We start from the raw sequence: 27696 nt of genomic DNA on the forward strand, positions 1-27696 counted from the left end.
TTTTATGCTTTCTATTTCTGCTGGTATCAAACTCTGCACCAATTCGCGAACCCAACAAACTCGAGCAGCATTGGTCATGGGTCAGGTGTGGAGAATGGAAGAAGGACATCAAGTCCATGGTCAGTTGATTGCTGATTGCTGGAGGGGTGGGGATGTGACCGAGGGATTGCTGATCAACTACCTGAGCCTGAAACTCCTGCCTGTCGGTGAAGCTGCTGCAGAAGCTGCCTCGTTCCCATTTCCTGTAAAACTGGAAGGAAGCGAGATTTGGGCGTCGCTCAGTCCGCCTTAACCAACCTGATCTCCCGGTGGCTGAGCACTTCAACTCCCCCTCCCACTCCCAGTCTGACCTTTCTGTCATGGGCCTCCTCCAGTGCCATAGTGAGGCCCACTGGAGGAACAGCACTTCATATTTCGCTTGGGCAGCTTACAGCCCAGCGGTATGAACATTGACTTCTCCAACTTTAGATTGTTCCTCTCTTCCCCTCCCCTTCCCAGTTCTCCCTCTATCTTCCTGTCTCCACCTATATCCTTCCTTTGTCCCGCCCTCCTTCTCTCCTGAGATGCTGCCTGACCTGCTGAGTTACTCCAGCATTTTGTGAATAAATACCTTCGATTTGTACCAGCATCTGCAGTTATTTTCGTACATTTCTCCTGATGGAAGTCAGCAAGCAATACATGTACCACACCTGCACCACACTGTTGAAGCAGCAGAGTTGCTGCCTTACAGCGCCAGAGGCCGGCTTCGATCCAGACGACGGGTGCTGTCTGTGTGGAGTTTGCATGTCTCCCTGTAACATAGAACTAGTGCACGGGTGATTGTTGGTTGGCGCAGACTTGTGGGCCGCACTGCATCTCTAAACCAAACTATGCAGGGGGGTCGTGCGGCTAAACGTCCCAGAACAGGTCAAAGCCAACTGATCCTATCCTTCAGTTACAATCCAAAATATTTATCCAGGGAATGCTGCTGGTGGAATAACCTCCACTCTGGGCTGGAACAAGCAGGCTGGGGGAAACTTTTCTGGACAGGCAATCTGCCACAATGTGAGCCTTCAGATTTAATCAGTTATTATGTAAAGGCACTCCCCTAGCATCTGAGCGAGTTGTAAATCAAGTACCATTCATCATGATTTTGTCAACACTGCAGACAAATTTATATCAGATATGTGGCTGTGGTAATGAAGAAGGGTCTCGACCCGAAACGTCACCCATTCCTTCTCTCTAGAGATGCTGTCTGTCCCGCTGAGTTACTCCAGCATTCTGTGTCTACCTTCATAACAGATATCGTCCAGCCTTTGAACCAGGGACAAATTCATATTCAATGCAGCCAAATAACAGGACAAATGCAGGTTAAATTTTACATATACGGCTATTTGTTTAAATTTACGCATATTAAACAAAGCCTGAGACATGGTGAGTCAGTTTAAAACGCTTCTTCACTAATGGGTTGCAGACATTAACGGCAGGTCTATCAGGACAGGACCTTGGAGGGAAATCTCAGAGTCTAATGCAGGGATTTATATCACACAACATAATCACTAGTGCAGAATGAACCTGTAACCAAATTAAAAACAACAGCTCCACTCTTGGCATCTCTGTTGTTCTCGGTGAAGCTATCACTGAACCCCGGGAGGGAAGAGAGCCAACTCTTTTAGTCTGGTGAGCAGCTAATGTAATGAGTCCCACGGACTGAGCTCTCCCACTGTGCAGGGCAATGCCAGTCAGAAAAAGGTTAGCAGCTTCGGCACTGATTTTTTGAAATATTAGAAATATCTCAGATTGAATAAGGTGTCAACAAGCAGCAGGCAGTAAAGCTAGCTAAATTAATCCGCTCCACTAATGCGGCCAAACGTGGCAGACCCTTTTGGATCCGTCAACACCATCGGGACCCTTGAGCTTTGCCACCATTGCCATTGCTCGGTCTGACCTCATACTGAGGCTAGGTACGCCTTAAGGTCATAAGGTCAGAAGAAATGAGCAGAATTAGACCACCTTCGGCCCATCAGGTCTACTCCGCCATTCAATCACGGCTGATCTATCTCTCCCTCCTAACCCCATTCTCCTGCCTTCTCCCCATAAATGCTGACGAATGAAGAATCTATCTATCTCTTTCTAAAAATATCCACTGACTTGGCCTCTACACCCTTCTGTGGCAAATAATTCCACAGATTCACCACAATCTCATTAAACAAATTTCTCCTCATCTGTTTCCTAAAAGAAAGGCCTTTATTCTGAGGCTATGACCTCTAGTTCTAGACTCTCCCACTAATGGGAGTCAGGCTTACCTGCAGGCAGTGCGTGTGGTGATGGTTTTCTGAGACTTTCTGTGACGAGGCTCCTTGGCCCTCCTGGTGTTGCGAGGGCAGGTTTGAGAGAGGCAGGACTGGAAATGTGGGGCAGTTTAAGCGAGGCATGACTGGGAAACGTGGGCCAGGTTTGACAGGAGCATGACTGAAAACGTGATCGCCTTGCCCTTTGCCTTCAAATCTTTGGGTGGCACGGTGGCGCAGCGGTAGAGTTGCTGCCTCACAGCGCGAGAGACACAAATCAGAACTTTAGCGGGACCTGCGGCATGCTCCAATTTTACTTCATTAGTTTCCTTTTTATAATGGGAGAAAGATCACATGTTGCCCCCTTGCGCACGTTTGTGTGTGAATGTTATTGGCCTATGGTGCAGTGTGGAACCAAGGGTGTGGTGTCACATGGTCAGGATGGGCCGGTACTGGTGCGACTAATATCGATTTGGAAGACTGACTGCCAAAGCTTAGATCACCACAGCTAATATCATGTTTTATATTCAAATCTGAAGCTAAAATTATTACTCCAAAGGACCAACAACTTTGTAATAACTGATTGAATCTATTTGAACTGGTGGTATAAATGTACAGTGCTGTGTTTTAAGCTGTAATATAATATTTTAGCAATAAGTACCTGCAGGAACATGGTTTGTGTTGCTTTGGAGGGAGGCCATTTGGAGGTTTAGTTATTTAGTGGCTGATTTCTCCTTGCTACACTCTACATATCACCCACTTTATCCTTCCTCCTCGCCTCCCTGCCACTCTTCACCATCCCTTTCCTCTCCTCTCCATCCTTCCACTCACTCCTCCCCCAATCCCTTCCTTCTTCCAGTGAAAGGCCTGGATAGAGTGGATGTGGAGAGTCCAGCATCAGAGGCCATAGCCTCAGAATAAAAGGACGTACCCTTTGAAAGGAGATGAGGAGAAATTTCTTTAGTGAGATGGTGGTGACTGTGCGGAATAAATTGCCACAGAAGGCTGTGAAGCCCAAGTCAATGGGTATCATTAAGGCACAGATTGACAGATTCTTGATTAGTACGGGTGTCATGGGGAGAAAGCAGGAGAATGAGGTTGAGATCAGCCATGATTGAATGGCGGAGTAGACTTGATGGGCCGAATATCCCAATTCTGCTCCAATAACTTGTGAACTTCCTCTTCCCTTCCCCACCATCCCCTCTCCGCCTGCCCGCAAATACGGAGCCTTCCATGTGAAAGAGGGAGATGCGGTGGTGAACTGGATCAGCCCAGACGCAAAACACTGCAGATGCTGGAAATCTAAAATAATCCGAAGTTCTCCAGATATGACTTTGCGGCTTTGGCCGGTGGAGGGAGACATGCTGATTTTTAGCTGACAGCCTGCCAACAGCCTCAGGAGGGTCTCAGAGTATCGCCAGTATTTTAGCATCAACTGGCCATTATTTGATCTGTTTAAACTAAGGGCTGAGCTTAAATAAGGATAAAAAGCAAGATAGATTTATCCAATCCCAGAGAGACAGAAGCACTATTTTTATTTCTCGTTCTCTTCCATCATTAAGTTCCTACTTCCCCCTGTGCAGCTGCAAACCACTGACCTTGCTTTTCATTCCCTCCTTTATAATCCATCGCACAAATACTGGGCTCGCTTCGTGAAGTCCCTGTTGCAGGGCTATTTGCATTGGAAGTGATTTAACTGCACACTGCAGCTAATGTTTAGCACAAAGGACTAATTCTCTTCTTTCTCAAAAAGGAGAATGTTCCTCAACATCCTTTCACTGCAAACCTACCTTTGTCTCCGCACCTGGAGACCGCACCTGGAGTACTGTGTGCAGTTTTGGTCTCCAAATTTGAGGAAGGATATTCTTGCTATGGAGGGCGTGCAGCGTAGGTTCACTAGATTAATTCCCGGAATGGCGGGACTGTCGTATGTTGAAAGGCTGGAGCGATTGGGCTTGTATACACTGGAATTTAGAAGGATGAGGGGGGATCTTATTGAAACATATAAGATAATTAGGGGATTGGACACATTAGAGGCAGATAACATGTTCCCAATGTTGGGGGAGTCCAGAACAAGGGGCCACAGTTTGAGAATAAGGGGTAGGCCATTTAGAACGGAGATGAGGAAGAACTTTTTTCAGTCAGAGGGTGGTGAAGGTGTGAATTCTCTGCCTCAGAAGGCAGTGGAGGCCAGTTCGTTGGATGCTTTCAAGAGAGAGCTGGATAGAGCTCTTAAGGATAGCGGAGTGAGGGGGTATGGGGAGAAGGCAGGAACGGGGTACTGATTGATAGTGATCAGCCATGATCGCATTGAATGGCGGTGCTGGCTCGAAGGGCTGAATGGCCTACTCCTGCACCTATTGTCTATTGTCTATTGTCTCGATTATGCCCAAGGAAATAATTTCAATTCCATTCAATATTTTTTTAAAGTATTCATTTATCTTTGCAGTGATTCTCTCATGTTTAACACACTAGAACAAACGTTAGTTTTTCTTAACAAATAGTGACCGTTGTGAAAGTGATCTGCATTATATTCAGAGCCTGAAAGCCATTGAGTGGGGCAAAGGCCGAGCAAAGTGGGAGGGGAAAGCAACAACACTGTGGAAAGGACAGAGAAAAGCAGAAGGAAGACGGAAGAGGAAAGGGATGTGTTCAGAGGGGAAATTATGACAAGGGGTCAACAGAGGAAGAGGGAAGGGGAAGGGGAAGGGGAAGGGGGAAAGGGACGGAAGGGGAAGGGGAAGAGGAAGGGGGAAAGGGACGGGAAGGGGAAAGGGAAGGCGGAAGGAAGGAAGGGGAAGGGGAAGGGGGAAGGGGAAGGAGAATGGGAAGGGGGAAGGGGGGGGAGGGGAAAGGGGAAGGGGAAAGGGGAAAGGGAAGGGGAAGGGGAAGGGGAAGGGGAAGGGGGAAAGGGGAAGGGGAAGGGGAAGGGGAAGGGGGGAAGGGGGAAGGGGAAGGGAATGGGAAGGGGAAGGGGAAGGGGAAGGGGAAGGGGAAGGGGGAAGGGGAATGGGAAGGGGGAAGGGGGAAGGGGAAAGGGGACGGGAAGGGGAAGGGGAAAGGGAAAGGGAAGGGGAAGGGGAAGGGAAGGGGAAGGGGAAGGGGAAGGGGAAGGGGAAGAAGGTGAAGGGGAAGGGGGCCGAGGGAAGGGGAAGGGGAAGGGGCAGGGGAAGGGGGAAGGGGAATGGGGTCATGGAACGGGGGAAGTCTGGGGCGAAGCGGGGAAGGGGGGAAGTGGGGGTAGGGGAAGGAAAGGGACTGGACAGGGGAAGGGGCAGGGGCAACATTACAATATAAATTAAGCATTAGTGAGATTTTAAGTTTTCCCATGATCAGAGTTTCTCAAAATGACACTGAAGCTGAGAGAACTCAATGTTCAAAAACATAACACAATCTTAATGATGGTACTCACTCACGCTTGTACAGTCTACAACTCAAAAACGAATCAAAGTTTCTTCCCCCTGTGGCCTCGTTTCCAATCTTGTATGAATTTCCAAAACAGCTTTGATTCTTATCCAAGGCTTGCCCATGATTACTGGGTGGTTTAGTTTAGTTTAGAGAAACAGGCCCTTCAGCCCACCGAGTCTGCACCAACCAGTGATCCCCTCACACTAACACCATCCTACACATACGAGGGACAATTTCCAATTTCACCCTGCCAATTAGCCTACAAACCTGACATCTTTGGAGCGTGGGGGGAAACCAGAGCACCCGGAGAAAACCCACGCAGGTCATGGGGAGAATGTACAAACTCTGTACGGGACAGAACCCGTAGTCGGCAACTCTACCGCTGCTCCCACCAGGCCACCCTAAACGTTAAACGCAGATCATCTTGTATCACATTTTGGCCGCAGGGCTCCACTGCTCAGGCCGGGCTTTTGGAGAACCATGCAAATGGAGCCTGATGTTGTCAAACTAACCAGTTAGAGACGGGTCACTAACCTGTGGGCAACAATCCGGATTTGCTGTCACTAACTCCAAAGTGTCGCTGGACGTCCGCCAATACACCTGGAAATAATTAAGACACTTAATTAGTTGCAAAGTTAAAAAATGGCAACAATATTGTAAGCTGGTTAGTGCATTTGGGGCTCTCCAATGCTAATGAATTCAGTTGATGGACAGAAGGCCATCACGGCTAAGAACCTCATTGGAGACGAGATAATTCTGTTAATGAAGAGATCAGGGACGGTGCATTCTGCGATTACCTGGACTGCCTATAAATAGGGGCCCAATCTGCATTGGGTCATGGAACCTGATCTGCTGCTGGCTCTGAAGGGAGGGACTGGCATTAGTTTATGTGTCAAAGACAGGCCACAAAGAGCTGGAGTAACTCAGCGGGTCAGGCAGCATCTCTGGAGAGAAAAAAGGGTAGATAACGTTTCCTGTCGGGATCCTTATGTGCCAGTTGGAATGTGGGTTGTGTAGTCGATTGGTTTCATTGACCTCCTCCACAGGCACACTCCCACCTGCACCCTCCGCTCTGCTGCTGCCAATCTCCTGTCCCCCCCCATCCGGACCAAACTCAGATCCTGGGGGGACAGGGCTTTCTCCATCGCTGCTCCCACCCTATGGAACTCACTACCCCAAACCGTCAGAGACTCCTCCTCACTCACCACATTCAAAACATCACTGAAGTCTCACCTCTTCAGCACTGCCTTCAACCACTGAAGGTCACCTCACCTTCTGTCTCCTTTCTCTGTTCGTTTACTTATTTATCTATTTATTCACTTCTCTATGTTCTAGAAATCCCTGTAAAGCGTCTTTGAGTGTTTGAAAAGCGCTATATAAATGTAATGCATTATTATTATTATTATTATTATTATCTATCCTTTGCACCGTTTGTGAAGCTAACTCAAGGACATTAAAATGATCAAGAAACTAGGATTGACTTATTTTCCTTATTTTGTTTTTTTTTAAATGTCACTGTTCCTTTCTCCACCCTCCCCACTCTCTGCGGAGCGTGCACGAGCCACAGAATTTATTCCAGCAATTTGCTAAAGCATTTTGCAGAGCTATGCGCGCCTTGTTGCCCCGAAGTGCAAGGAACATTCCACCTCTCCAGGTGATTCTGACTTGGAAATAAGTCGCTGTTCCCTCACCGTCAATAGAACAAATTCCTACAACGCCCAGGTGAGAACAGAACGGGAACATCTCTGTCACAGAAACGTCAGTGGTTTTACCAAGGGCTTCTCAAAGGGCCTGAATCGAACTGAATTGAGTTGAATTTAACACTTTATTGTCACACGTGATAAGTCACAGTGAAATTCTTTGCTTGCATAACCAAGGTATGCAAATAGTCGCCCATAAAGGGCGCTTACAAAGTTACAAATACTCCCCCCCCTCCCGTGCCAGGTCCCCCTTTGTTCTTCCCCCCCCCCCCCCCCCCCCCCCACCCGGTCCTCCTTTGTTCTTCACCCCCTCCCCCCCGGCGGTTCCACCATCCCGGGAATGAGCAATAAATGCTTGCCTTTCTAGAAAGACCACTCTCCCGAAATCGAATAAATAAAACGATTCTTAGGCCTGTCAAGTGAAAGTGTACCCCTAAGGTGCCCTGGTTGGTTTGCTCCTTAATTTGGCCAGCGTCCCAAAGACAACAACCGTCACCTCTTCCTGCCTGAACAATAATCAGGGTTCACCATCTTTAGGCGACGAGCCCCTTGGATAGGCTACACTTGATAACAATGGCTGGTTTATGAGAAGTGTACAGCTCAAAGCAAGGCACGGCTAATCCAGCCCCACTTTGGCATGTTGAGGTCCAGGAGCTCCCATTCCCAGGCTGACATCAAAATAAAATGTCATACCAACATCTCTCGTGGTTAACTGAAAGAGAACGATCCTGATTAACCTGTTAGGTCACATGGAGCTTGTGTGAGAGCAACTCTGTCTCCAGGAAATCCAAATGACAACACCATTAGGAGGGAGGAGCCATTGTAAGAGTGGCGATTTACATCTCATTGAGTGAAGCCCGTACTGTAGCCATTTGCTTTTGTCAATCAAATGTCAAAGCCATAATGATTGACAGGACTGATTATGAAGAGACCAGTCAGATGAGTACATGTACTCGTTTACCTTTAAACCGAGTGCATCAGGTCTCTGCAGGGGAATGTTCCTGACCCAGTAAATGGTTTGAGGCATTGTCGGCTAGTGCGAACCGTGCCTAACAATGTAGTCTCCTTGTGATTGCAAAATGTTGAATTCCTTTTGAGGGCAAAATGATGCAGCTCATATCTGCACGCAGCAAAGTCTAGACAATATTTAGGCGCAACTTGACAAAGGACAATTAAAGCATTGCAGAAGTGCCAGGAATGTCCGCAGCCATCCAGAGATATGCTCTTGACATTCACGTCAACTACCGACAGCATTCTGTGGGTCACCATTGACTGAAATGGACCGACTACATGTATAGTATGTGTAGGAAAATAACTGCAGATGCTGGTTCAAATTGAAGGTAGACACAAAATGCTGGAGTAACTCAGCGGGTCAGGCAGCATCTCAGGAGAACTCAGCAGGTCAGGCAGCATCTCAGGAGAGCTCAGCAGGTCAGGCAGCATCTCAGAACTCAGCGGGTCGGGCAGCATCTCAGGACAGCTCAGCGGACCAGGCAGTATCTCAGGAGAACTCAGCTGCCTGACCCGCTGAGTTACTCCAGCATTTTGTGTCTACATGTATAGCAGGTCTGAGGGCGGGTATCCCGCTGTGAGGAAGTTGCCTGTTTAGACCATCTAGAGGCAAGTCAAGAATGTGATGGGATACTCTCCACTTGCCTGGATGAGAGCATTATAAGTTCATAAGTGATAGGAGCAGAATCAAGTCCACTCCGCCATTCAATCATACCTTTCCCTCCTAACCCCATTCTCCTGCCTTCTCCCCATAACCCCTGACACTCGTACTAATCAAGGATCTATCTATCTCTGCCTTAAAGATACCCATTGACTGAGCCTCCACAGCCGTCTGTGGCAATGAATTCCACTGAATCACCACCCTTTGACTAAATAAATTCCTCCTTATCTTCCTAGAGGAACGTCCTTTAATTCTGAGGCTAGGACCGGAGATCCCATCCTCTCTCACCAGTGGAAACATCCTCTCCACATCCACTCTATCCAGGCCTTTCACTATATGCAACATGTGAGAAGCTTGACATTATCCAGGACTGAGCAGCTTCCTTGCCTGGCACTCCGTCTACCCCTTAAACAACTGGGCAGTTGCTTGCCCTGATTACTCCATCTTCACTTCTGAAATGCGAGATCTGTACAACCATGGATGAGGGCAGCAGGCCCATGGAAAGCCACCACCCGTAGGTCCCCTCCACGTTACACATCATCCTGAGATCATCGCGTTTCCTTCCTGATCGCTGGGTCTAAATCCCGAAACCCCTCACCCAAACACAGGGCTTTCAACACACTGTCCAAGTGGTCGCACAGAGGTAACTCAAGGACAATTAAGGAAGGAGAATAAATGTAAACACCCACATTCCAAGACGTTCATGACTAACTTCCATCTGGGGAGAAACTGAACTCAGTTAATGCACTGCTCACAATTGCTATGCAAATAAGCATATAAATGAAGATTTGGAAATACTCAGCAGATTAAGCAGCTTCTCACAGATGCAGCCTGACCTGCTGAGCATTTTCGGTTTTTGTTTCAGGTTTCTAGCACCTGCAGTTTATTTTAATTTTTGATTGCAGTAAAACAAACATCCCCCATCGATACGCCTTTACATGACCTTGCATTTTAAAGCGTTGCAACATCAATTATCTTTTGTATGCACTGCACAGAGTGGGTGAAGCCAGGGCCATTTATGCACACAGCAAGATCACACATTAAAAATGAGCAAATAAACCTTCCTGAAATGAATGATGCTGGACGAGCTTTAGTTTAGTACAGCATAGAAACAGGCCCTTCGGCCCACCAAGTCTGCGCTGACCAGCGATCCCCGCGCACTAACACTATCCCTTCTGCCCACCGAGTCTGCACTGACCAGCGATCCCCGCGCACTAACACTATCCTGCACACACTGGGGGCAATTTACAATAATACCAAGGCAATTAGCCTACAAACCTATAAGAAAATAACTGCAGATGCTGGTACAAATCGATTTATTCACAAAATGCTGGAGTAACTCAGCAGGTCAGGCAGCATCTCGGGAGAGATGGAATGGGTGACGTTTCGGGTCGAGACCCTTCTTCAGAGTCTGAAGAAGGGTCTCGACCCGAAACGTCACCCATTCCGTCTCTCCCGAGATGCTGCCTGACCTGCTGAGTTACTCCAGCATTTTGTGAATAAATCGAATAGCCTACAAACCTGTAGGTCTTTGGGATGTGGGAGGAAACCGGAGCACCCGGAGAAAACCCGCACGGTCACTGGGGGAACAGGCAAACTCCATCCAGACAGCACCCGTAGTCAGGATTGAACCCGGGTATATCTGTCACTGTAAGGCAGCAAATCTGCCGCTGCGCCACCGTGCCATCCGAGCTCACAGCCCTGACACAGACGCAGTGCTGCTGCTGCTGAGAATGGGCAATCAAAAGATCTGTGAGAGGAAATGCTGCCTTCAAAAGGAGTGCCAACAAAAATAAAAATCTGTTGAAAGGAAATATCTTGGGAGGCGCTGAAAATAATGACAGAATTTTATGCTGAGTTGCTAAATTTGGATCAACTCCTTTTTGCTTGTTAGTTATAAAGGAACCTCCAGCCCAATCACTGAGTTATCTGATGTTGTTGCTACATGTATCTTACACCTCCTGTCACAATGGTGCTGTCACTTAAAGTGAGGCTACATGATGCCAACATTTCCCCTTCTGCTAAAATAGGGGGTGGGAGGGAGGATTGAGGATGTGTCCAACCCATAAATCTAATCAGAGGCAGTCCCCGCTGAGCACTTGTTTCCATCATTCGGTAGCCTCTTTGTTCTTTAAACCCAAGGACACCGTCTTAAAAATATTGACAAGAGAATCAGTGCAGAGTAGGAATCTGGAGAATTGACACCATCAGGTATCACCAAAGATAGAAGAGGGTTTTCATCACTTATCTGTTCAAAGGGAGGGAGGTTCATTGCTGATCCGGGATGACTGGCAGGGTGGGGCAGCAGCTAGAGTGCTGCCTCACTGCTCCAGTGACGCAGGTTCAACCCTGACCACAGGTGCTGTCTGTGTGGAGTCTGCATATTCTTAGAAACATAGAAACATAGAAAATAGGTGCAGGAGTAGGCCATTCGGCCCTTCGAGCCTGCACCGCCATTCAATATGATCATGGCTGATCATCCAGCTCAGTAACCTGTACCTGCCTTCTCTCCATACCCCCTGATCCCTTTAGCAAAAAGGGCCAAATCTAACTCCCTCTTAAATATAGCCAATGAACTGGCCTCAACTACCTTCTGTGACAGAGAATTCCACAGACTCACCACTCTCTGTGTGAAGAAATGTTTTCTCATCTCGGTCCTAAAAGACTTCCCCTTATCCTTAAGCTGTGACCCCTGGTTCTGGACTCCCCCAACATCGGGAACAATCTTCCCGCATCTAGCCTCTCCAACCCCTTAAGAATTTTATATGTTTCTATAAGATCCCCCCTCAGTCTTCTAAATTCCAGCGAGTACAAACCTAGTCTATCCAGTCTTTCTTCATATGAAAGTCCAGCCATCCCAGGGATCAATCTAGTGAACCTTCTCTGTACTCCCTCTAAGGCAAGAACGTCTTTCATCAGATTAGGAGCCCAAAACTGCACACAATACTCCAGGTGTGGTCACCTATGAGCAAGTGGAATTCTCCTGGGAGCTCCTGCTTCCTCCCACATCCCATAGGTGCACGGGTAGGTTAAATGGCCGCTGTTAATTACCCCTGGGGGAAAAGACATGGCATGGCGTAGGGCTCAGAGAGTGGTTAATGGGCACGTGAGAATGAATGAGAGGATATCTTATCGAAACGTATAAGATTATTAAGGGGTTGGACACGTTAGAGGCAGGAAACATGTTCCCAATGTTGGGGGAGTCCAGAACCAGGGGCCACAGTTTAAGAATAAGGGGTAGGCCATTTAGAACTGAGATGAGGAAAAACTTTTACAGTCAGAGAGTTGTGAATCTGTGGAATTCTCTGCCTCAGAAGGCAGTGAAGGCCAATTCTCTGAATGCATTCAAGAGAGAACTAGATAGAGCTCTTAAGGATCGCGGTCTTTATCCTGTCTAAAACTGTTACATTTGTTTCGTTGGGTTGCTGTTGTCTAAATTAATTAAACTATTGCATCGTATGGGAGGCGCATTCCCAATCTCGTTGTACCCCTGGGTACAATGACAATAAAGATATATTGTATTGTATTGTATTGTCAGGGGGTATGGGGAGAAGGCAGGAACGGGGTACTGATTGAGAATGATCAGCCATGATCACATTGAATGGCGGTGCTGGCTTGAAGGGCTGAATGGCCTCCTCCTGCACCTATTGTCTATTGTCTATTGAATGAGTTACAGCGCTCCAGAGAAATAAGGGGACGGGGAATGGGACAGAAGGGGAAAGGCCTGCTGGGAGCTAGCACAAACCTGATGGGCTGTGTGGCCTGCATCTGTGTCACAGTAAGTAAGGATGCAGGGAGTGGAGAGTCAAAAGAATGCAGAGAGTTAAAAGACTGCTTAAGCAAAAAACAAAAAAACAATGCTGGAGAAACTCGGGTCAGACGGCACATGCCCCTCCACAGATGCTGCCTGACCTGCTGAGTTTTTCCAGCAGTTTTTTTATTTTATTTGCCAAGGTTGAGCCTGACATGAACAAAATCTGACCTGATTGATGAAAATTATCGCTCATATTTTCCCAAGGTAATTGTCAAAAGATTTTTTTTTTGCTGCAATTTTGATTTGTCCTGAAATCAAGAAAATCATCACCCAAATGCCAAATGTTTTCCTTGAAAAGCCTAATTCAACTCCTCACGAAGGTTAGGACTCTCAGAGGAGGATTGTGTTGTATGCGGTACTGTATTCACCCAGTTGATTAAATTGTTCCTTTCACCACAGCAGATATTTCCACATTTTTCCCAACATTGTTCAGAAATTTACCAAGCACGTCTCCCAATACCCACTACTGAAATGCGAGGAAATTATAAAGACTGTGAGGATGTTTAGAAAAAGACTCATGTGCTAGATAAAACCGTATGGTGAAGAAAAATCTTAAAGTGCAGTATATGAATTTAGAATTCTGGAATTTAGAAGGATTAGAGGGGATCTTATAGATATAAATAAAATTCTTAAGGGATTGGACAGGTTTGATGCAGGAAAAATGTTCCCGATGTTGGGGGAGTCCAGAACCAGGGGTCACAGTTTAAGAATAAGGGGTAGGCCGTTTAGGACTGAGACGAGGAAAAACCTTTTTCACCCAGAGAGTTGTGAATCTGTGGAATTCTCTGCCAGAGAAGGCAGTGGAGGCTAATTCATTGGATGTATTCAAGAGAGAGTTAGACATAGCTCTTTGGGCTAACGGAACCAAGGGATATGGGGAAAGAAGCAGGAATAGTACTGATTCTGGATGATCTGCCATGATCATATTGAATGGCGGTGCTGGCTCGAAGGGCCGAATGGCCTACTCCTGCACCTACTTTCTATGTTTCTATGTGCACCTGTGTTTCTATGTGCACCTGTGTTTCTATGTGCACCTGTGTTTGTCTACCCCAACTGTTATCCAGAATCAATGGCAGATCTCGGCAACCATGAATCACATGGCTTTTCTGTTCCAATGAGAAAAGACAATAGACAATAGACAATAGGTGCAGGAGGAGGCCATTCGGCCCTTCGAGCCAGCACCGCCATTCAATGTGATCATGGCTGATCATTCTCAATCAGTACCCCGTTCTTGCCTTCTCCCCATACCCCCTGACTCCGCTATCCTTAAGAGCTCTATCCAGCTCCCTCTTGAATGCATTCAGAGAATTGGCCTCCACTGCCTTCTGAGGCAGAGAATTCCACAGATTCACAACTCTCTGACTGAAAAAGTTTTTCCTCATCTCAGTTCTAAATGGCCTACCTGACTGTTGGGACTATGATCCCTTTGTGTCGTGAGCAGCTAAGTTATTGTCATGGACTTCCATTTGAGATGCCTGGCAAGACATTTTACTGTAAAACCGATCCATTGAAATGAAATGAATGGGGACAGTTGGACAGGGACTGCAGCCATTTCCTGCAGATGGGCGTTGATGAGCTCTTGGCGGGATGTACAGGAAAGCACTGGGCTCTTTTACCCAGAACAGGGAGAGGGAAGCCCCAGAGGTGGCATCTGGAAATGTCAAGGTTGGACACACCCTGTTCCAGAGGTGGAAAGCAGCAAAGCTGTGCAGCACGACAGTATCAGCATCGTCTATGTAACAATGTATGTTGGACAATGTGGAAACAGTGACTTAAAATATTGACAGATACAATCGCCCCCGAGGGTCTGAGCATACTGACACATCTTTTCAACAGCTGGTAAAGCTGTTGGTGGAAGTTGATTCACAAGAGTTTGCATACTGTTTGGGATCAGTTCAAATCCAGTCAATCACTTTGCGCATAATCCTGCATAGCTTACAGTATTTATTTTCAAACCCAATTTCTGAGCATTCTTTGAACACGGAAAACGGATTGAACAAATCCCAAGGAACTATTTACCAAGAGAGCAGGTGAACTGTTCCCGGACTCTTGGCCAAAATCAATCAACCAACCTAAAGTTATGAGCCAAGTAATTATCCCACTGATATCTGCCGGGTGTCCTGGGGCAGGCACTTCATAGCCAATTATGTACTTTGAGTGTTGTCACTGTTGTAATACAAGGAGCACGGCAGTCAATCTGTGCACAATCAGGTCCCATAAACAGTAATTAGATAAATGTCCTGATAACCTGTTTCAATGATGTTGCTACAGGACAAACATTGCCGGGACAAGAAGGAGAAATCCCCGGCACTTCTTGGAATAGCACATGAGCTCACCGCTGTGCCGGAATGTGGACCCTGGCTACGCGATCGGTTTGCTAGAGCAGTATTCAGAGCTGAATCCTTCTCATCCAGGTGGCCCAGGTATCCCACCGAGGTGATGCCTGACTGTCTAAAGTGCCGTAAACAGGAATTGTATCCCACTGTTGAGCTTCAAGAAACTAACTACTTACTCTGCACAACTTATTCAGGTGTAGGGACCAACCATCCCTTATTCAGCCAGATCCAGGGCACTTTGACCAGTTCCGATAGCAATTTGCTTACAGTTTCTACCTCCAATCTGTTAGATATGACTACAAACACCAACCAATCCATGAACTATGAACTGGCTGCACTAGGGTCTTTTGTTGGCACTAATATGGTTTATTTATTTATTTATCAGACTTTTCTTAATGTTTATTATGTTATCTGTGAGTACTGTGTTTACAGACCTGTTGTGCTGCTGCAAGTAAGAATTTTATTGTCCAGTTTCAGTAGATCTGACAACTCAACACTCTTGACTCTCTTGGTTACATTAAGTAAATTCAAAGCAGTAACTGGGGGAGACAGTCAAATGGACAACATTCAACCCACAGCTCTTGGTAAATGCATCCCTATTTATTCAGAGTTCTGTGAAGCCGTGTTCAGTGCATGAGGCGACTGAGTCATGAAGCTTCCTTTTAGATTAGGTGTCGTAACACTGACAACAAACGGTTTCTGTACTCGTCGGAAGATCTGCACAAATATATTAGGTCCGAGTGGCTCAGCATTGCCCTGAGACCTCTGGCCCAGGGATGCTTCCCACTGTCAACAAAGAGCTCCCACACACCTGGAAGTGATTGTCTGCCCTATCTCAGGTGCTCAAATAGGCTTCTGGAGTGGATAACACTTGCCCGTGTTGCCAACACTCCCCAAAGTGGAACCAACATGGTGTCTGGCGACACAAGTCTTGGCGAAGCCACACACCTCTCCATTTCAGGCCAAGTTTCAATCGAATTCATCTGCAAAACATTCAATAACCATCCATAACAATGGAGAGGAAAAAGAAAAACTAAAACCCACTGATGCTGGGAATCGGAAATAAAAATAAGACGTTGTCGGGACTACCCAACAGGTCAGGCAGCGGAGGTGGAGAGGGGGAAAGACTGCGAGCATTTCAGCGTGAGGACCGTGAGAAAAGTTAGAAGTCAAACATTTTTTAAAGTTGCAGAGAAGCGGGAGAGTTGGAGGGAGCAAAGGAATGGCCTGAGAGGTGGAGACCGGGAAAGAGTGGATGATGCATGCGACCGCCCTAAATGGGACCAGCAGAGAAGATCTGTTAATTGCAACTCAGCTGTCTGGAGGCGTTTAAATATTAAAAAACAGTGAGAACAGAGAGAGCTAAAGAAAACCTTTGCACTACCCGCCATCTGGAGAGACAAATGGTCCCACTTGCACTTCTTCCAATTTAGTGGACTGAATTTGGTGCACGCAGCGAGGGCTCCTTGACATCAGAGAAACCAAACACAGATTTAAAAAGCACCTCTGTTCAGTCAACAAGTGCAGCTCTAAGTTCACAGTCTCCAGTGCGATGGGGTTAATTCCCCATCCCACTCTTCTTTGCTCCTTGTTCTTTGAAATAGAAGCCAGGGAGGATATCCAACCCACCACTCAGTGTAAGTGTGGCCGGCCTGTTACCTCAGCACCACTTTCCCCATACTCTTTTACTCCATTAACACCCAAAACTCTCAGTGCCGGTCTTGAATTCGTTCAATAACTGAACCTCGATTTGAGAATTCAACCCTCTATTCACGACGATTTGGGTGAGAGAACCAAGGCTCTGTGAAAGTACAAACCGTGAGAATGGAGGCGCGGGAGAAAGAGAGGGATAAAGGAAGAGAGACGGAAAGAGAGAGAGAGAGTGGGAACAAGAGAGAGAGAGAGAGAGACAGAGAGAGAGAGAGAGAGAGAGAGAGAGAGAGAGAGAGAGAGAGAGAGAGAGAGAGAGAGAGAGAGAGAGAGAGAGAGAGAGAGAGAGAGAGAGAGAGAGAGAGAGAGAGAGAGAGAGAGAGAGAGAGAGAGAGAGAGAGAGAGAGAGAGGAAAAGAGAAAGGCAGTGAGAAGAAGAGCAAGAGAGAGGAAGCGGGGGAGAGAAAGAACAAGGAAAAGAAAGAGAGGGCAAGAAAGAGAGAATGAAAGAAAGAAAGGGGGAAAGGAAGAGAGAGAACAGAATGACATGAAGAAGCAGAGAGGAAGAGAGAGAGACAAGAAAGAGGGCAGATAAAGAGAGTAGATAGAGAAGGTGGGTGTAGATCGGTCTAACTATGCCTTTTCCTTTCTGAACCAACTTAGCTCTGGAATTCTTCCAATCCAACTTTGCCACTGGCCTGTTAATTATTTCCAACATGTTCATAAGTTCATAACTTCTAGGAGCAGAACGAGGCCATTTGGCCCATCAGGTCTAATCCGCCATTCAATCATAGCTGATCTATCTCTTCCTCTCAACCCCATTCTCCTGCCTTCTCCCCATAGCCCCAGTTCTGCTTTGTTTCAGATTTCCAGCATCTGCTGGTCAGCCATCCCAGAGAGGAGTAGATGGCCCATCCCCACCCCCCCCCCCCCCCCTCCCCCGAGCAGCGGGGGTCAGGGCAAACCTGAACAGGAGGGGCCGGGCCATCCGCCTGCCCCCTCCGCTGGAAGGACCCGGGGCCTCTCTGGAGATGTCGAGCCACCCTCGTGGATTATGGTGAGGCTTCTGACGGGTCTGTGATGGTGATGTGCAGCCTCCCCGTGTGAATAAAACGCTGGGGTTATGGAGCAAAGGCAGGAGAATGGGGTTGAGAGGGAAGGGCAGGTCAGCCATGATTGAATGGCGGAGTAGACTTGATGGGCCAAGCGGCCTTATGCGGCTCCTAGAACTCATGAACGTGACAATGCTCCCTGACAGGGTGGATCTTTGGTTGCCTTCCCAGTGGGTTCGGTGCTGAATGAGAACACTAACCCATCCCCACAAATAATTTCCCCAGAGACGACAGCAAGAGCAGAACGAAACGACAGGCTGTCTCCAGTCAGGGACAGGAAGGCGATGATGCGTGTAAAAGAGGCCATGCAGAGAGCTCGCAGAGGGTGGTTTGGGTCAGGGTGCTGCGAAAAGGTTGCGCTGAGGTTCAGAGTAAGGCAGCAGCAAAGCCTCCAGTCTGTGCCTGGCCCTGCTGTCAGTACACTGACAAATCTCCGCACCCGCTGCCTGACCGAAATAGAAGTGTTTAATTCTTCACCTTGATAGAATCTAAAAATTCATCCTCAAAAAAAAAAATACACAAAAAAATCTGACAGTAACATGCTGTAAAAGTAAAGATCTTTGCACCCTTTGCCTTTTTTCACATTGCAGCTATTTTTAATGCTTGTCAGAGAGAGGATACAAGAGAGAAAAACATTACCACTGCTTGCTTGGGAGTCGAGTTCTCTGGCTAGCCTCAATTCAAGAATATTTTAAAGGCAATCAAACCACACTTAGAGCGGCAGAGGTCGAGCAAACTGCAAACGCACTTTACTACATCCAGCTTTTTCAAAGGCACTGCCATCACACATGCTTCCCACACCAATAGCAGCAAAGATACCACCAGAATAATGGTACAGCATTGCACAAGGTATTGTTTCCATGGATGGGAAAAGGTAGGTGGAATACTAGTTCATCTCGTAACAATATGAAGGATTTGAATGGTTATTCTTTCCATGGCAATGAAAACGTTGACAACGACATTGTTTTATCTTCGGCTGAGATAGTACAAGGAACAGGTAATGTCACAGGACTAATAATAAACACGTGAATGCGAACTGAGATCCCACTCTGACAGCTTGAGCTGCTTGAGAGCAGACAGGTGACCCTGGAGATCTCAGTTGTTTCGTTAGCGACCTGTGTGAAGGAAGCCCGCCACTCTAACCTGGCGTGGGTTACATCAGCTCGATCACATATGGTCAGGTCATAAATGATAGGAGTAGAATTAGGCCATTCACCCCATCAAGTCTACTCCGCCATTCAATCATGGCTGATCTATCTCTCCCTCCTAACCCCATTCTCCTGCCTTCTCCCCGTAACCTCTGACACCCGTACTAATCAAGAATCTATCTATCTCTGCCTTAAAAATATCCATGGACAGCCTCCACAGCCTTCTGTGGCAAAGAATTCCACAGATTCACCACCCTCTGACTGAAGAAAACCTTCCTCATCTCCTTCCTAAAGGAATGTCCTTTAACTCTGAGGCTATGACCTCTGGTCCTAGACTCTCCCACCAGTGGAAACATCCTCTCCACATCCACTCTCTTCAAACACAAGTGCAAAGTTCTCCTCATCTCCTTCCTGAAAGAACGTCACACAGTCTGAAGAAGGGTCTCGACTCGAAACGTCACCCATTCCTTCTCGCCAAGATGCTGCCTGACCTGCTGAGTTACCCCAGCATTTTGTGAATGAATACCTTCGATTTGTACCAGCATCTGCAGTTATTTTCTCACACTCCCATGTGGTTGTCTCAGACCTGTCCTATGAAGCCATTCAGCTGTCCAAAGAGAAGCTGTGCTCCATTCATCTCATAGATCCAGGGCATGTCATTCAATGCAGGTGTTCACAACAACAGTCACCTCCCAACACGGGAGCCTTCTTCAGACTGAAGAGTTTAAAGAAGCTAAAGTCTGAAGAGGGGGTCTGACTGAAACGTTGCCTGCCCATTCCCTTTTCAACCCAGGAATAACCTATGATGAGCGTTTGTCGGCACTGGGCCTATACTCGCTGGAGTTTAGAAGAATGAGGGGACACCTCATTGAAACATACAGCACAGTTAAAGGATTGGGTAGAGTGTATGTGGAGAGGATGTTTCCACTAGTGGGAGAGTCTAGGACTAGAGGTCACAGCCTCAGAATTAAAGGACGTTCTTTTAGGAAGGAGATGAGAAGAAATGTCTTTAGTCAGATGGTGGTGAATCTGTGGAATTCCTTGCCACAGAAGTCTGTCGAGGCCAAGTCAATGGATATTTTTAAGGCAGAGATGGCTAGATTCTTGATCGGTACGTGTGGGAGAAGGCAGGAGAATGGGGTTAGGAGGGAGAGATAGATCAGCGATGATTGAAATGCGGAGTAGACTTGATGGGCCGAATGGCCCAATTCTGCTCCTATCACTTATGACCTAATGAACCAATTGTATCTACGTATGGGATATCTGATCAGTTTAGACGGCATGCGAGATAAAGCTTTTCACTGTAACTCAGTACAAATGACAATAATAAACCTAAACCTATTCTTTGACAGCTATCAGCCCATAATTTAGGTCGGCTCATTGAAGCTCCCATAAGCACAAGTCTCTAATTGTAAAAATGGCTTGAAAATCAGAGTGTGTTGCCAGCTTGGCAGAGAGATTGCAGAGTTGGATGAATTTGTCACTGTAAGATAAACTCTCTTGCATTTGTTTTTCAGATGGAGCTGTATCTAAGGAGCTTTACTGTTAAGTTCTGTATCTCCCAGGCAGCAGAATGGCCAATGAGACAGCTTGACATGATCAAGTATCTTGTTGGTGTTTTTAGGATTTTATTGTGTGCTGCTCATTCGCAAAAGAGTTGTAGCAGTGATGAGTTTTCAAAAAAACTGTAATTGGCGCCAATATATTTTGGGATGCTCCAAGTTACCAAAGGTCCTTCGTAAATGTAACACTGGCTTTCCTTCCAACTCTAGATACCAGAGATCAGTTCAGTTTAGTTTATTGGTACGGTGGAAAGCTTTTGTGGCGTGCTAATCAGTCAGCGGAAAGACAATACACGATTACAATCGAGCCATTTACAGTATATGGATATATGATAAGGGAAACATTTAATGCAAGGTAAAGCCATCAAAGTCTGATCAAAGATACTCCGAGGGACACCAAATGAGGTAGATAGTAGTTCACGACTGCTCTCTAGTTGTGGTAGGATGATTCAGCTGCCTGATAACAGCCGGGAAGAAACTGTTCCTGAATCAGGAGATGTGCGTTTTCACACTACCATACCTTTTGGGAGAAGAGGCCAGGGTGTAATTTATCCTTTATTATGCTGCTAGCCTTGTCCAGGCAACGGCAAAGTGGGAAGTTGGTTTACTCTCAAGGTTGACATCTTTAGGTTTTTTTTTTACACATAAAAACTATCTCTTTCAAACAGTTCTGTCACCATAGTAGAATCATTAATTTGCCAGTCATGATACACTTTCTCATTTGAGCCACGCGGTTGTGGGTTTCAAGCCCCTTTGAGGGATGAAAACTGAGGCCTAAATCCAGTGTCAAAGGTGATATCCTTTGAGATACAGCATTCTCTCAGGTAAACATGAAAATATTCAACTTTGCTACTTCAAAGTGAAGGAAGATTCTCCACCATTTTGCCCTCTCTTAAAAAGCACAAAGTGCTGGGGTAACTCAGTGGGTCTGGCATATCAGCGACTTGTGTCTTTCCTTGTAAACCAGGATCAGCAGTTCTTTGTGGTTTTGTGGGAATTAGTTGTGACATTCGTGACATTGAAGCAGTGATTACACCTAATTGAATCTGCAGCATTTGAGATGTTGTCATCTCCAGCATCACTAGTAACTTTCAACCTTGAACAAAAATGTCTTTTTTTTCTCAGTATTAACCTATGTCCTCCAACATCCATGAACACAATAATGGTTGTGTGCCTGGAATGCAGGAACTGTGTCCGCGATAACTCGTCTCTCTCACAGTCCCATTGTAAAGTCACCCACTGCTGTCATCATAAAGGTCTATACCCAGAGCCCGGAGCCCATTATAAGGGTGTCCCTCATTGTGGCAAAGCCTGTTCACTGAGTCTGGACATACAGTCATAAAGTCGTAAAGTCTCACAGTGTGGAAACAGGCCCTTCCGCCCAACTTGTCCCCACCAGCCAACATGTCCCATCTACACTGGTCCCACCTGCCTGCGTTTGGCCCATATCCCTCTAAACTTATCCAATCCATGTACCTGTCTTAAATATTTCTTAAATGTTGTGATAGTACCTATCTCAGCTACCTCCTCCTGCAGCTCGATCCATACGCCCACCACTTTTTATGTGAATATGACATGATGACACTTTTGTTTGAACAGTTCTGCAACGAGTCTGATTCACCACAATGTCGGATATTGCCAACACGCACACTGATTAGTGGAAGCCCTTTGCACAGTCGTCAGTACTTGGTTAGTATTTTCTTATAATTTCTCTTGTTATCCATTCACCTCTGGCATTGGGCTTCCTCACAACCTAATCCAAATTACTATGCCTTAAGTGTAGAGCTGTCATCGCTCCAAAGCCAGTCCTACCTCAGCGATCATACTGTGGGCAATTCCCGGGATGTGGTAGGAAGTGTTTGGCTTTGTCCTCCCAGGACTAGCAGCCCAATTGATCCTCTGGATGACATCAATTAATTCAGCAGAAACTAAAGATCAAATTTGGCCCTTGCCTGGTTTGCATAGTCTGGCCCCACTGGGCTGCGTACTTAATCAACACACTCACGGCAAATTAATTAAAATCACAGCAAGTGGTTTTGAACTAAACAAAATGGGTCCAAAACCTCAGTTTGCTAATGACATTGAATATATTGCTGCCATTCATGGAATAACAAAACGTAAAGACCTTCATCATTTTTTAAATTTGGTTTTGATGTTCACAGTGAAACACTGAAAACACACACACACACAGATATGCACAATCACATACACACACACACACGCACACAGATATTCACAATCACACACACATACACACATGCACACACATATGCGCACACACACATTCGCGCATAAACACAACGCACGTGCACACACACACACACACACACACACACACACACACACATGGCCACATGAGCTTACATACATGGAAATGGATACATGCACACGCAGGTACCTACATTGCACTCTAGCATTCCCTACAGGACTATGAATTACTGCCATGTCCAGCTAGTCTGCTTTCAGACCTGAGAAGATGAGTGCTGGGCTCAGCGTGCCCATTATAATTGGAGACCCACAAGGGTGTAGATCCTGCAATCTTTACCAAAGACAAATAACTGGAGGGACTCAGTAGGTCAGGCATCATCTTTGGAAGAGATGGACAGATGACGTTTTGGCTCGGGCCTTTCTTCAGACTGATGTAGTAGAGGGGAGAAAAGTGGAGAGCATGTCAACTGTTCATTTCCCCATGGATACTGCTTGGTCCAGTGAATTCCTCAAGCTGGGTATTTTTTTGCTCTTTATAATTGTTTGACTAGTTGAAAGGACCTGTTTTTTCACCTACAGTCACATGTATTACGATATTATCTCAAATCAAACTGACTTCCCTAAATTAACATTGGCTGTACTTCTGGCATGTGCACTTACACTCTTCCCTGTTAATTAAAGTGACAGGTCTTCTGGTCGACCTTTCTTGCAGTCACCACTCACTTTAACCATTCCCCTACTCTCCTGAGCTCTCTGTCTATGTACCTCACGCTGCTCCAACGAATCTCAGCTTGGGAACACCATCTCATTTTCCTGTCAGGCCTGTGACAGCTCGTGGTGAATTCACTCTGAATACAACAATTTCAGGTATCCATCCATTCCGGACACAAGGAACTCCATACGCTGGTTTACACCAACCTTACGTCAGAACTGTGTCTGTGTACACAGTGAATGGTAAGACTCTGGAGCGTGCTGTAGAGCAGAGGGATCTAGGAGTGTAAGTACATAGTTCTTGTACATAGGAGTGCAAGTACATAGTGTGGCCTTTGTGGCTAAAGGGATCAGGGGGTATGGAGAGAAGGCAGGTACAGGTTACTGAGCTGGATGATCAGCCATGATCATATTGAATGGCGGTGCAGGCTCGAAGGGCCGAATGGCCTACTCCTGCACCTATTTTCTATGTTTCTATGTTTCTTTGAAGGTAGCGTCACAGGTAGATAGGGTGGCCAAAAAGGCCTTCATCAGTCAGAGTATTGAGTATTAAGTATAAGTAGGGAGGTCATGTTGCAGTTATATAAGACATTGGTGGGGCCACCTTTAGAACATTGTATTCAGTTCTGGGCATCATGTTAAAGATGATGTCAAGTCGGAAAGGGTACAGAGAGGATTTACGAGGATTGGGCCGAAGGGCCTGTTTCCGCGCTGTATGACTCAATGACTATAACTGACCAGTTGAAATTGAAACTGAAATCTAAAGATACCTCATCAAACCGAAGCATTAAGTCTGTTTTTTTCTCTCCGCAGATGCTGCTAGATCCGTTGGATCTAAAATTAATATTTAGTTTTATTGCAGATTTCCAGCAAGCATTTTATCTCTCACAGTTCCAACATTTTCAACTCATATTTCTCTGCCAACCATCTTAAACATTCATTCCCGCCACCACCATGCCACGGTGGCCATCCTAAATACGCACCACAGTTCCACGCCCATCAGTACACTGCCAAACCAGTGAGCCTGCCATCCAGTACGTCAAGGTCAACAAGTGCATGCACATGAACATCATCACTATAGCTCCCTCCGAAGCCAGCCTTGGGAATAATCCACTGTTCCTTCACTGTTGCCTGGTCTAAATCCCGGTATTCCCTATCCAACATCCTAGTGGGAGCATCTTCACCAGAACAAGGGGCCACAATTTAAGAATAAGGGGTAGACCATTTAGAACTGAGATGAGGAAAAACATTTTCAGTCAGAGAGTTGTGAATCTGTGGAATTCTCTGCCTCAGGAGGCAGTGGAGGCCAATTCTCTGAATGCATTCAAGAGAGAGCTAGATAGAGCTCTTAAGGATAGCGGAGTCAGGGGGTATGGGGAGAAGGCAGGAACGGGGTACTGATTGAGAATGATCAACCATGATCACATTGAATGGTGGTGCTGGCTCGAAGGGCCGAATGGCCTCCTCCTGCACCTATTGTCTATTGTCTAAGGGCAACAAAGGCTCAAAGGGTAATTAACTATGGGCAATATGTGCCAGCTTTGCCTTATATGGACTAATGCCTGAAATGAATTTATAAAAATTACCACCGTATCTTCATCCGGAACGTACAGTTCATTAGGTTCCTATTTGTGATATAAAATTGACTTCAAAGCTATGAACTATTAAACTATTTCTTCCCAGACCCATGAAATATACAATTACCCCAACTCCAAAATATATACCTCACCCACTCCCTAACCATGAGATATACAATTAACCCAACTATGAAATATATAATTATTCCACTCCCTCCCTGCAAAATATGCAATTACCTACATATAAAATGTACATGTAACTGCTCATTGGCATGCATCAAGTAGACGAACAACACATCCACTGACCGATTCCCCTGCAGTACCACCCTGCAATGGTGATGGTGTCGATCTGTTTGCCAACATAATCATTGAATGGACATTTTTATTACACATTTATTCTGTAGTTTAAGCCAGCTAGCACTTCTACATTCTTATGTGTCGGAAGGGACTGCAGATATTGGTTTACACCGAAGATAGACACAAAATGCTGGAGTAACTCAGCGGGGACAGGCAGCATCTCTGGAGAGAAGGAATGGGTGACGTTTCAGGTCGAGACCCTTCTACATTCTTATGTCAGGTCACTTGGGCAGGTGGTACAGGTACATCCCCCGTTAAATTGTTAATTTGTGAAGTGCTTCTCACGTGATGCACAGCCAGAGTGTTTTCAAACAAACGACTGGGCAGTTTGCGGCCCGGTGGTATGAACGTTGACTTCTCCAACTTCAGATAGCTCCTCTGTCCCTCCCTTCCCCTCCTCCTTCCCAGATCTCCCTCTATCTTCCTGTCTCCACCTATATCCTTCCTTTGTCCCACCCCCGACATCAGTCTGAAGAAGGGTCTCGACCCGAAACGTCACCCATTCCTTCTCTCCCGAGATGCTGCCTGACCTGCTGAGTTACTCCAGCATTTTGTGAATAAATCGATTTGTACCAGCATCTGCAGTTATTTTCTTAAACGACTGGGAATTTGGCTTGGCAGCCCGCAGAAAGGTATCGAGACTGATGGCCCAAAGGCTTGGTTGAAACTGCAGTTTAGTAGAGGGATCGTCAGAAAATTACAGAAAGTTTTAAGTCAGAGATTCTCAAACTCATGCCACAGGTTGAGTGACTGGAATTGGAGGAGCGCAGAACTTTGGAAAAATTGCAGTACTGAGAGATTTGCAGATAATTTGGAGGGAGCGGGATGTTGTGTGAAGGATGGGAAAGACCACTAGGACTGTCACAAGCAAAGATGAAGGTTTTAAAATTGAGGCATTATTGCAGTAGGCACCAGAAAAGATCTCTGAGCAGAGATGAAGCAGATAAACTGACAAAGTGAGTTTGATACGGTAGTAGTGTTCTGGATAGCAGAGTGTTTACGTTTACTAAGTGACCTTCATTAGTGCTTGAAGCCAGTTGCCTCACCGACTGAGAGTTTCCCATCAGATTACTCATGGCTGCAGCATTACTGAGGTGAAAAAGGATTTGCTTTTATAGGAATGGATATGTGGATGAAACAACAGGTCTGTCCCAACTATAACACTGAGACACAAGGAACTGCTGATGATTAAATCGAATGCACAGAAAGTGTTGGAGTAACCTAGTGGGTGAGGCAGCACTTGCTGAGGGTCCAAACCTGAAATGTCGCCTATCCATTTCCCCTGCAGGTGCTGCCTGACTCACTGAGTTACGCCAGCACTTTTGTGTTTGCCAATTGTAATACCAATGTAAACGGTCTTGCTCGGATGCAGCTAACCCAGTTTGAGCTGGGAATGGTGGCATGGGATGCATTTTTATGGCAGTGACCAAAGACACTGGCTTCAACGTTCCTGGGTTTAGGACTAGACAATAGGTGCAGGAGTAGGCCATTCGGCCCTTCGAGCCAGCACCGCCATTCAATGTGATCATGGCTGATCATTCTCAATCAGTATCCCGTTCCTGCCTTCTCCCCGTACCCCCTGACTCCGCTATCCTTAAGATAGCTAGGAAATGGCACCTTATTTAAGAATAAACAGGGCAAGGTTTATGAGGCAACAACAACCTGCTTGATCCAGAGAGGTGATTGAGAGATAGAGTTGAGAGTCAACTGTGTGACCAATCAAATCAACTTGGTTACTGTGAGGGACTTTAACTTTCCAATTATCAACTGGGACTGCCATATCTTAAGGCCTCAGATGGGGTGGACTTTTGTTATTTTACACATTTAAGTGTGTAAGTTAAATGTGTAAAGAAAAGCAAAACAAAGAAAATCTTAGCCAGGATGAGTTGGGCAGAAGGGCCGGTTTCCACGCTGTGTAGAATTTCCTCTATGTATCTATGTGAATCAATCCAGTTACAAACATCCTTATGCACATTGGGGCTAATCTATGCTACCAAACATCTCACACAACGTCACTGCTACTTCTAAAAACGGTCTCAATACAGCAAGCACAGTAAGGGCAAGGTTTAGATCTTGATGGAACAGTTCAACTCATTTTATAAACCCAAAACTGCATGAGCTGAAAATCCGAAATAAAAGCAGACAATGTTAGAAGCACACAGCAGGTCAGGC

The 27696-nt window shown here is 46.2% G+C and overlaps 1 protein-coding gene across 1 annotated transcript in view; it reads right to left on the bottom strand.

Annotated features, from left to right (window-relative positions):
• Positions 1–27696, bottom strand: part of LOC144606348 (sphingosine-1-phosphate transporter SPNS2-like) — a 99039-nt gene that overhangs the window by 68224 nt on the left and 3119 nt on the right. Inside the window, exon 2 of the mRNA XM_078422368.1 lies at positions 6213–6278. Coding sequence (XP_078278494.1) covers positions 6213–6278 — 66 coding nt within the window. The remainder of the gene's footprint in view (positions 1–6212; positions 6279–27696) is intronic.

This window comes from Rhinoraja longicauda, chromosome 26 (genome assembly GCF_053455715.1).
Source record: "Rhinoraja longicauda isolate Sanriku21f chromosome 26, sRhiLon1.1, whole genome shotgun sequence".
NCBI classification, from domain to species: Eukaryota; Metazoa; Chordata; class Chondrichthyes; order Rajiformes; family Arhynchobatidae; genus Rhinoraja; species Rhinoraja longicauda.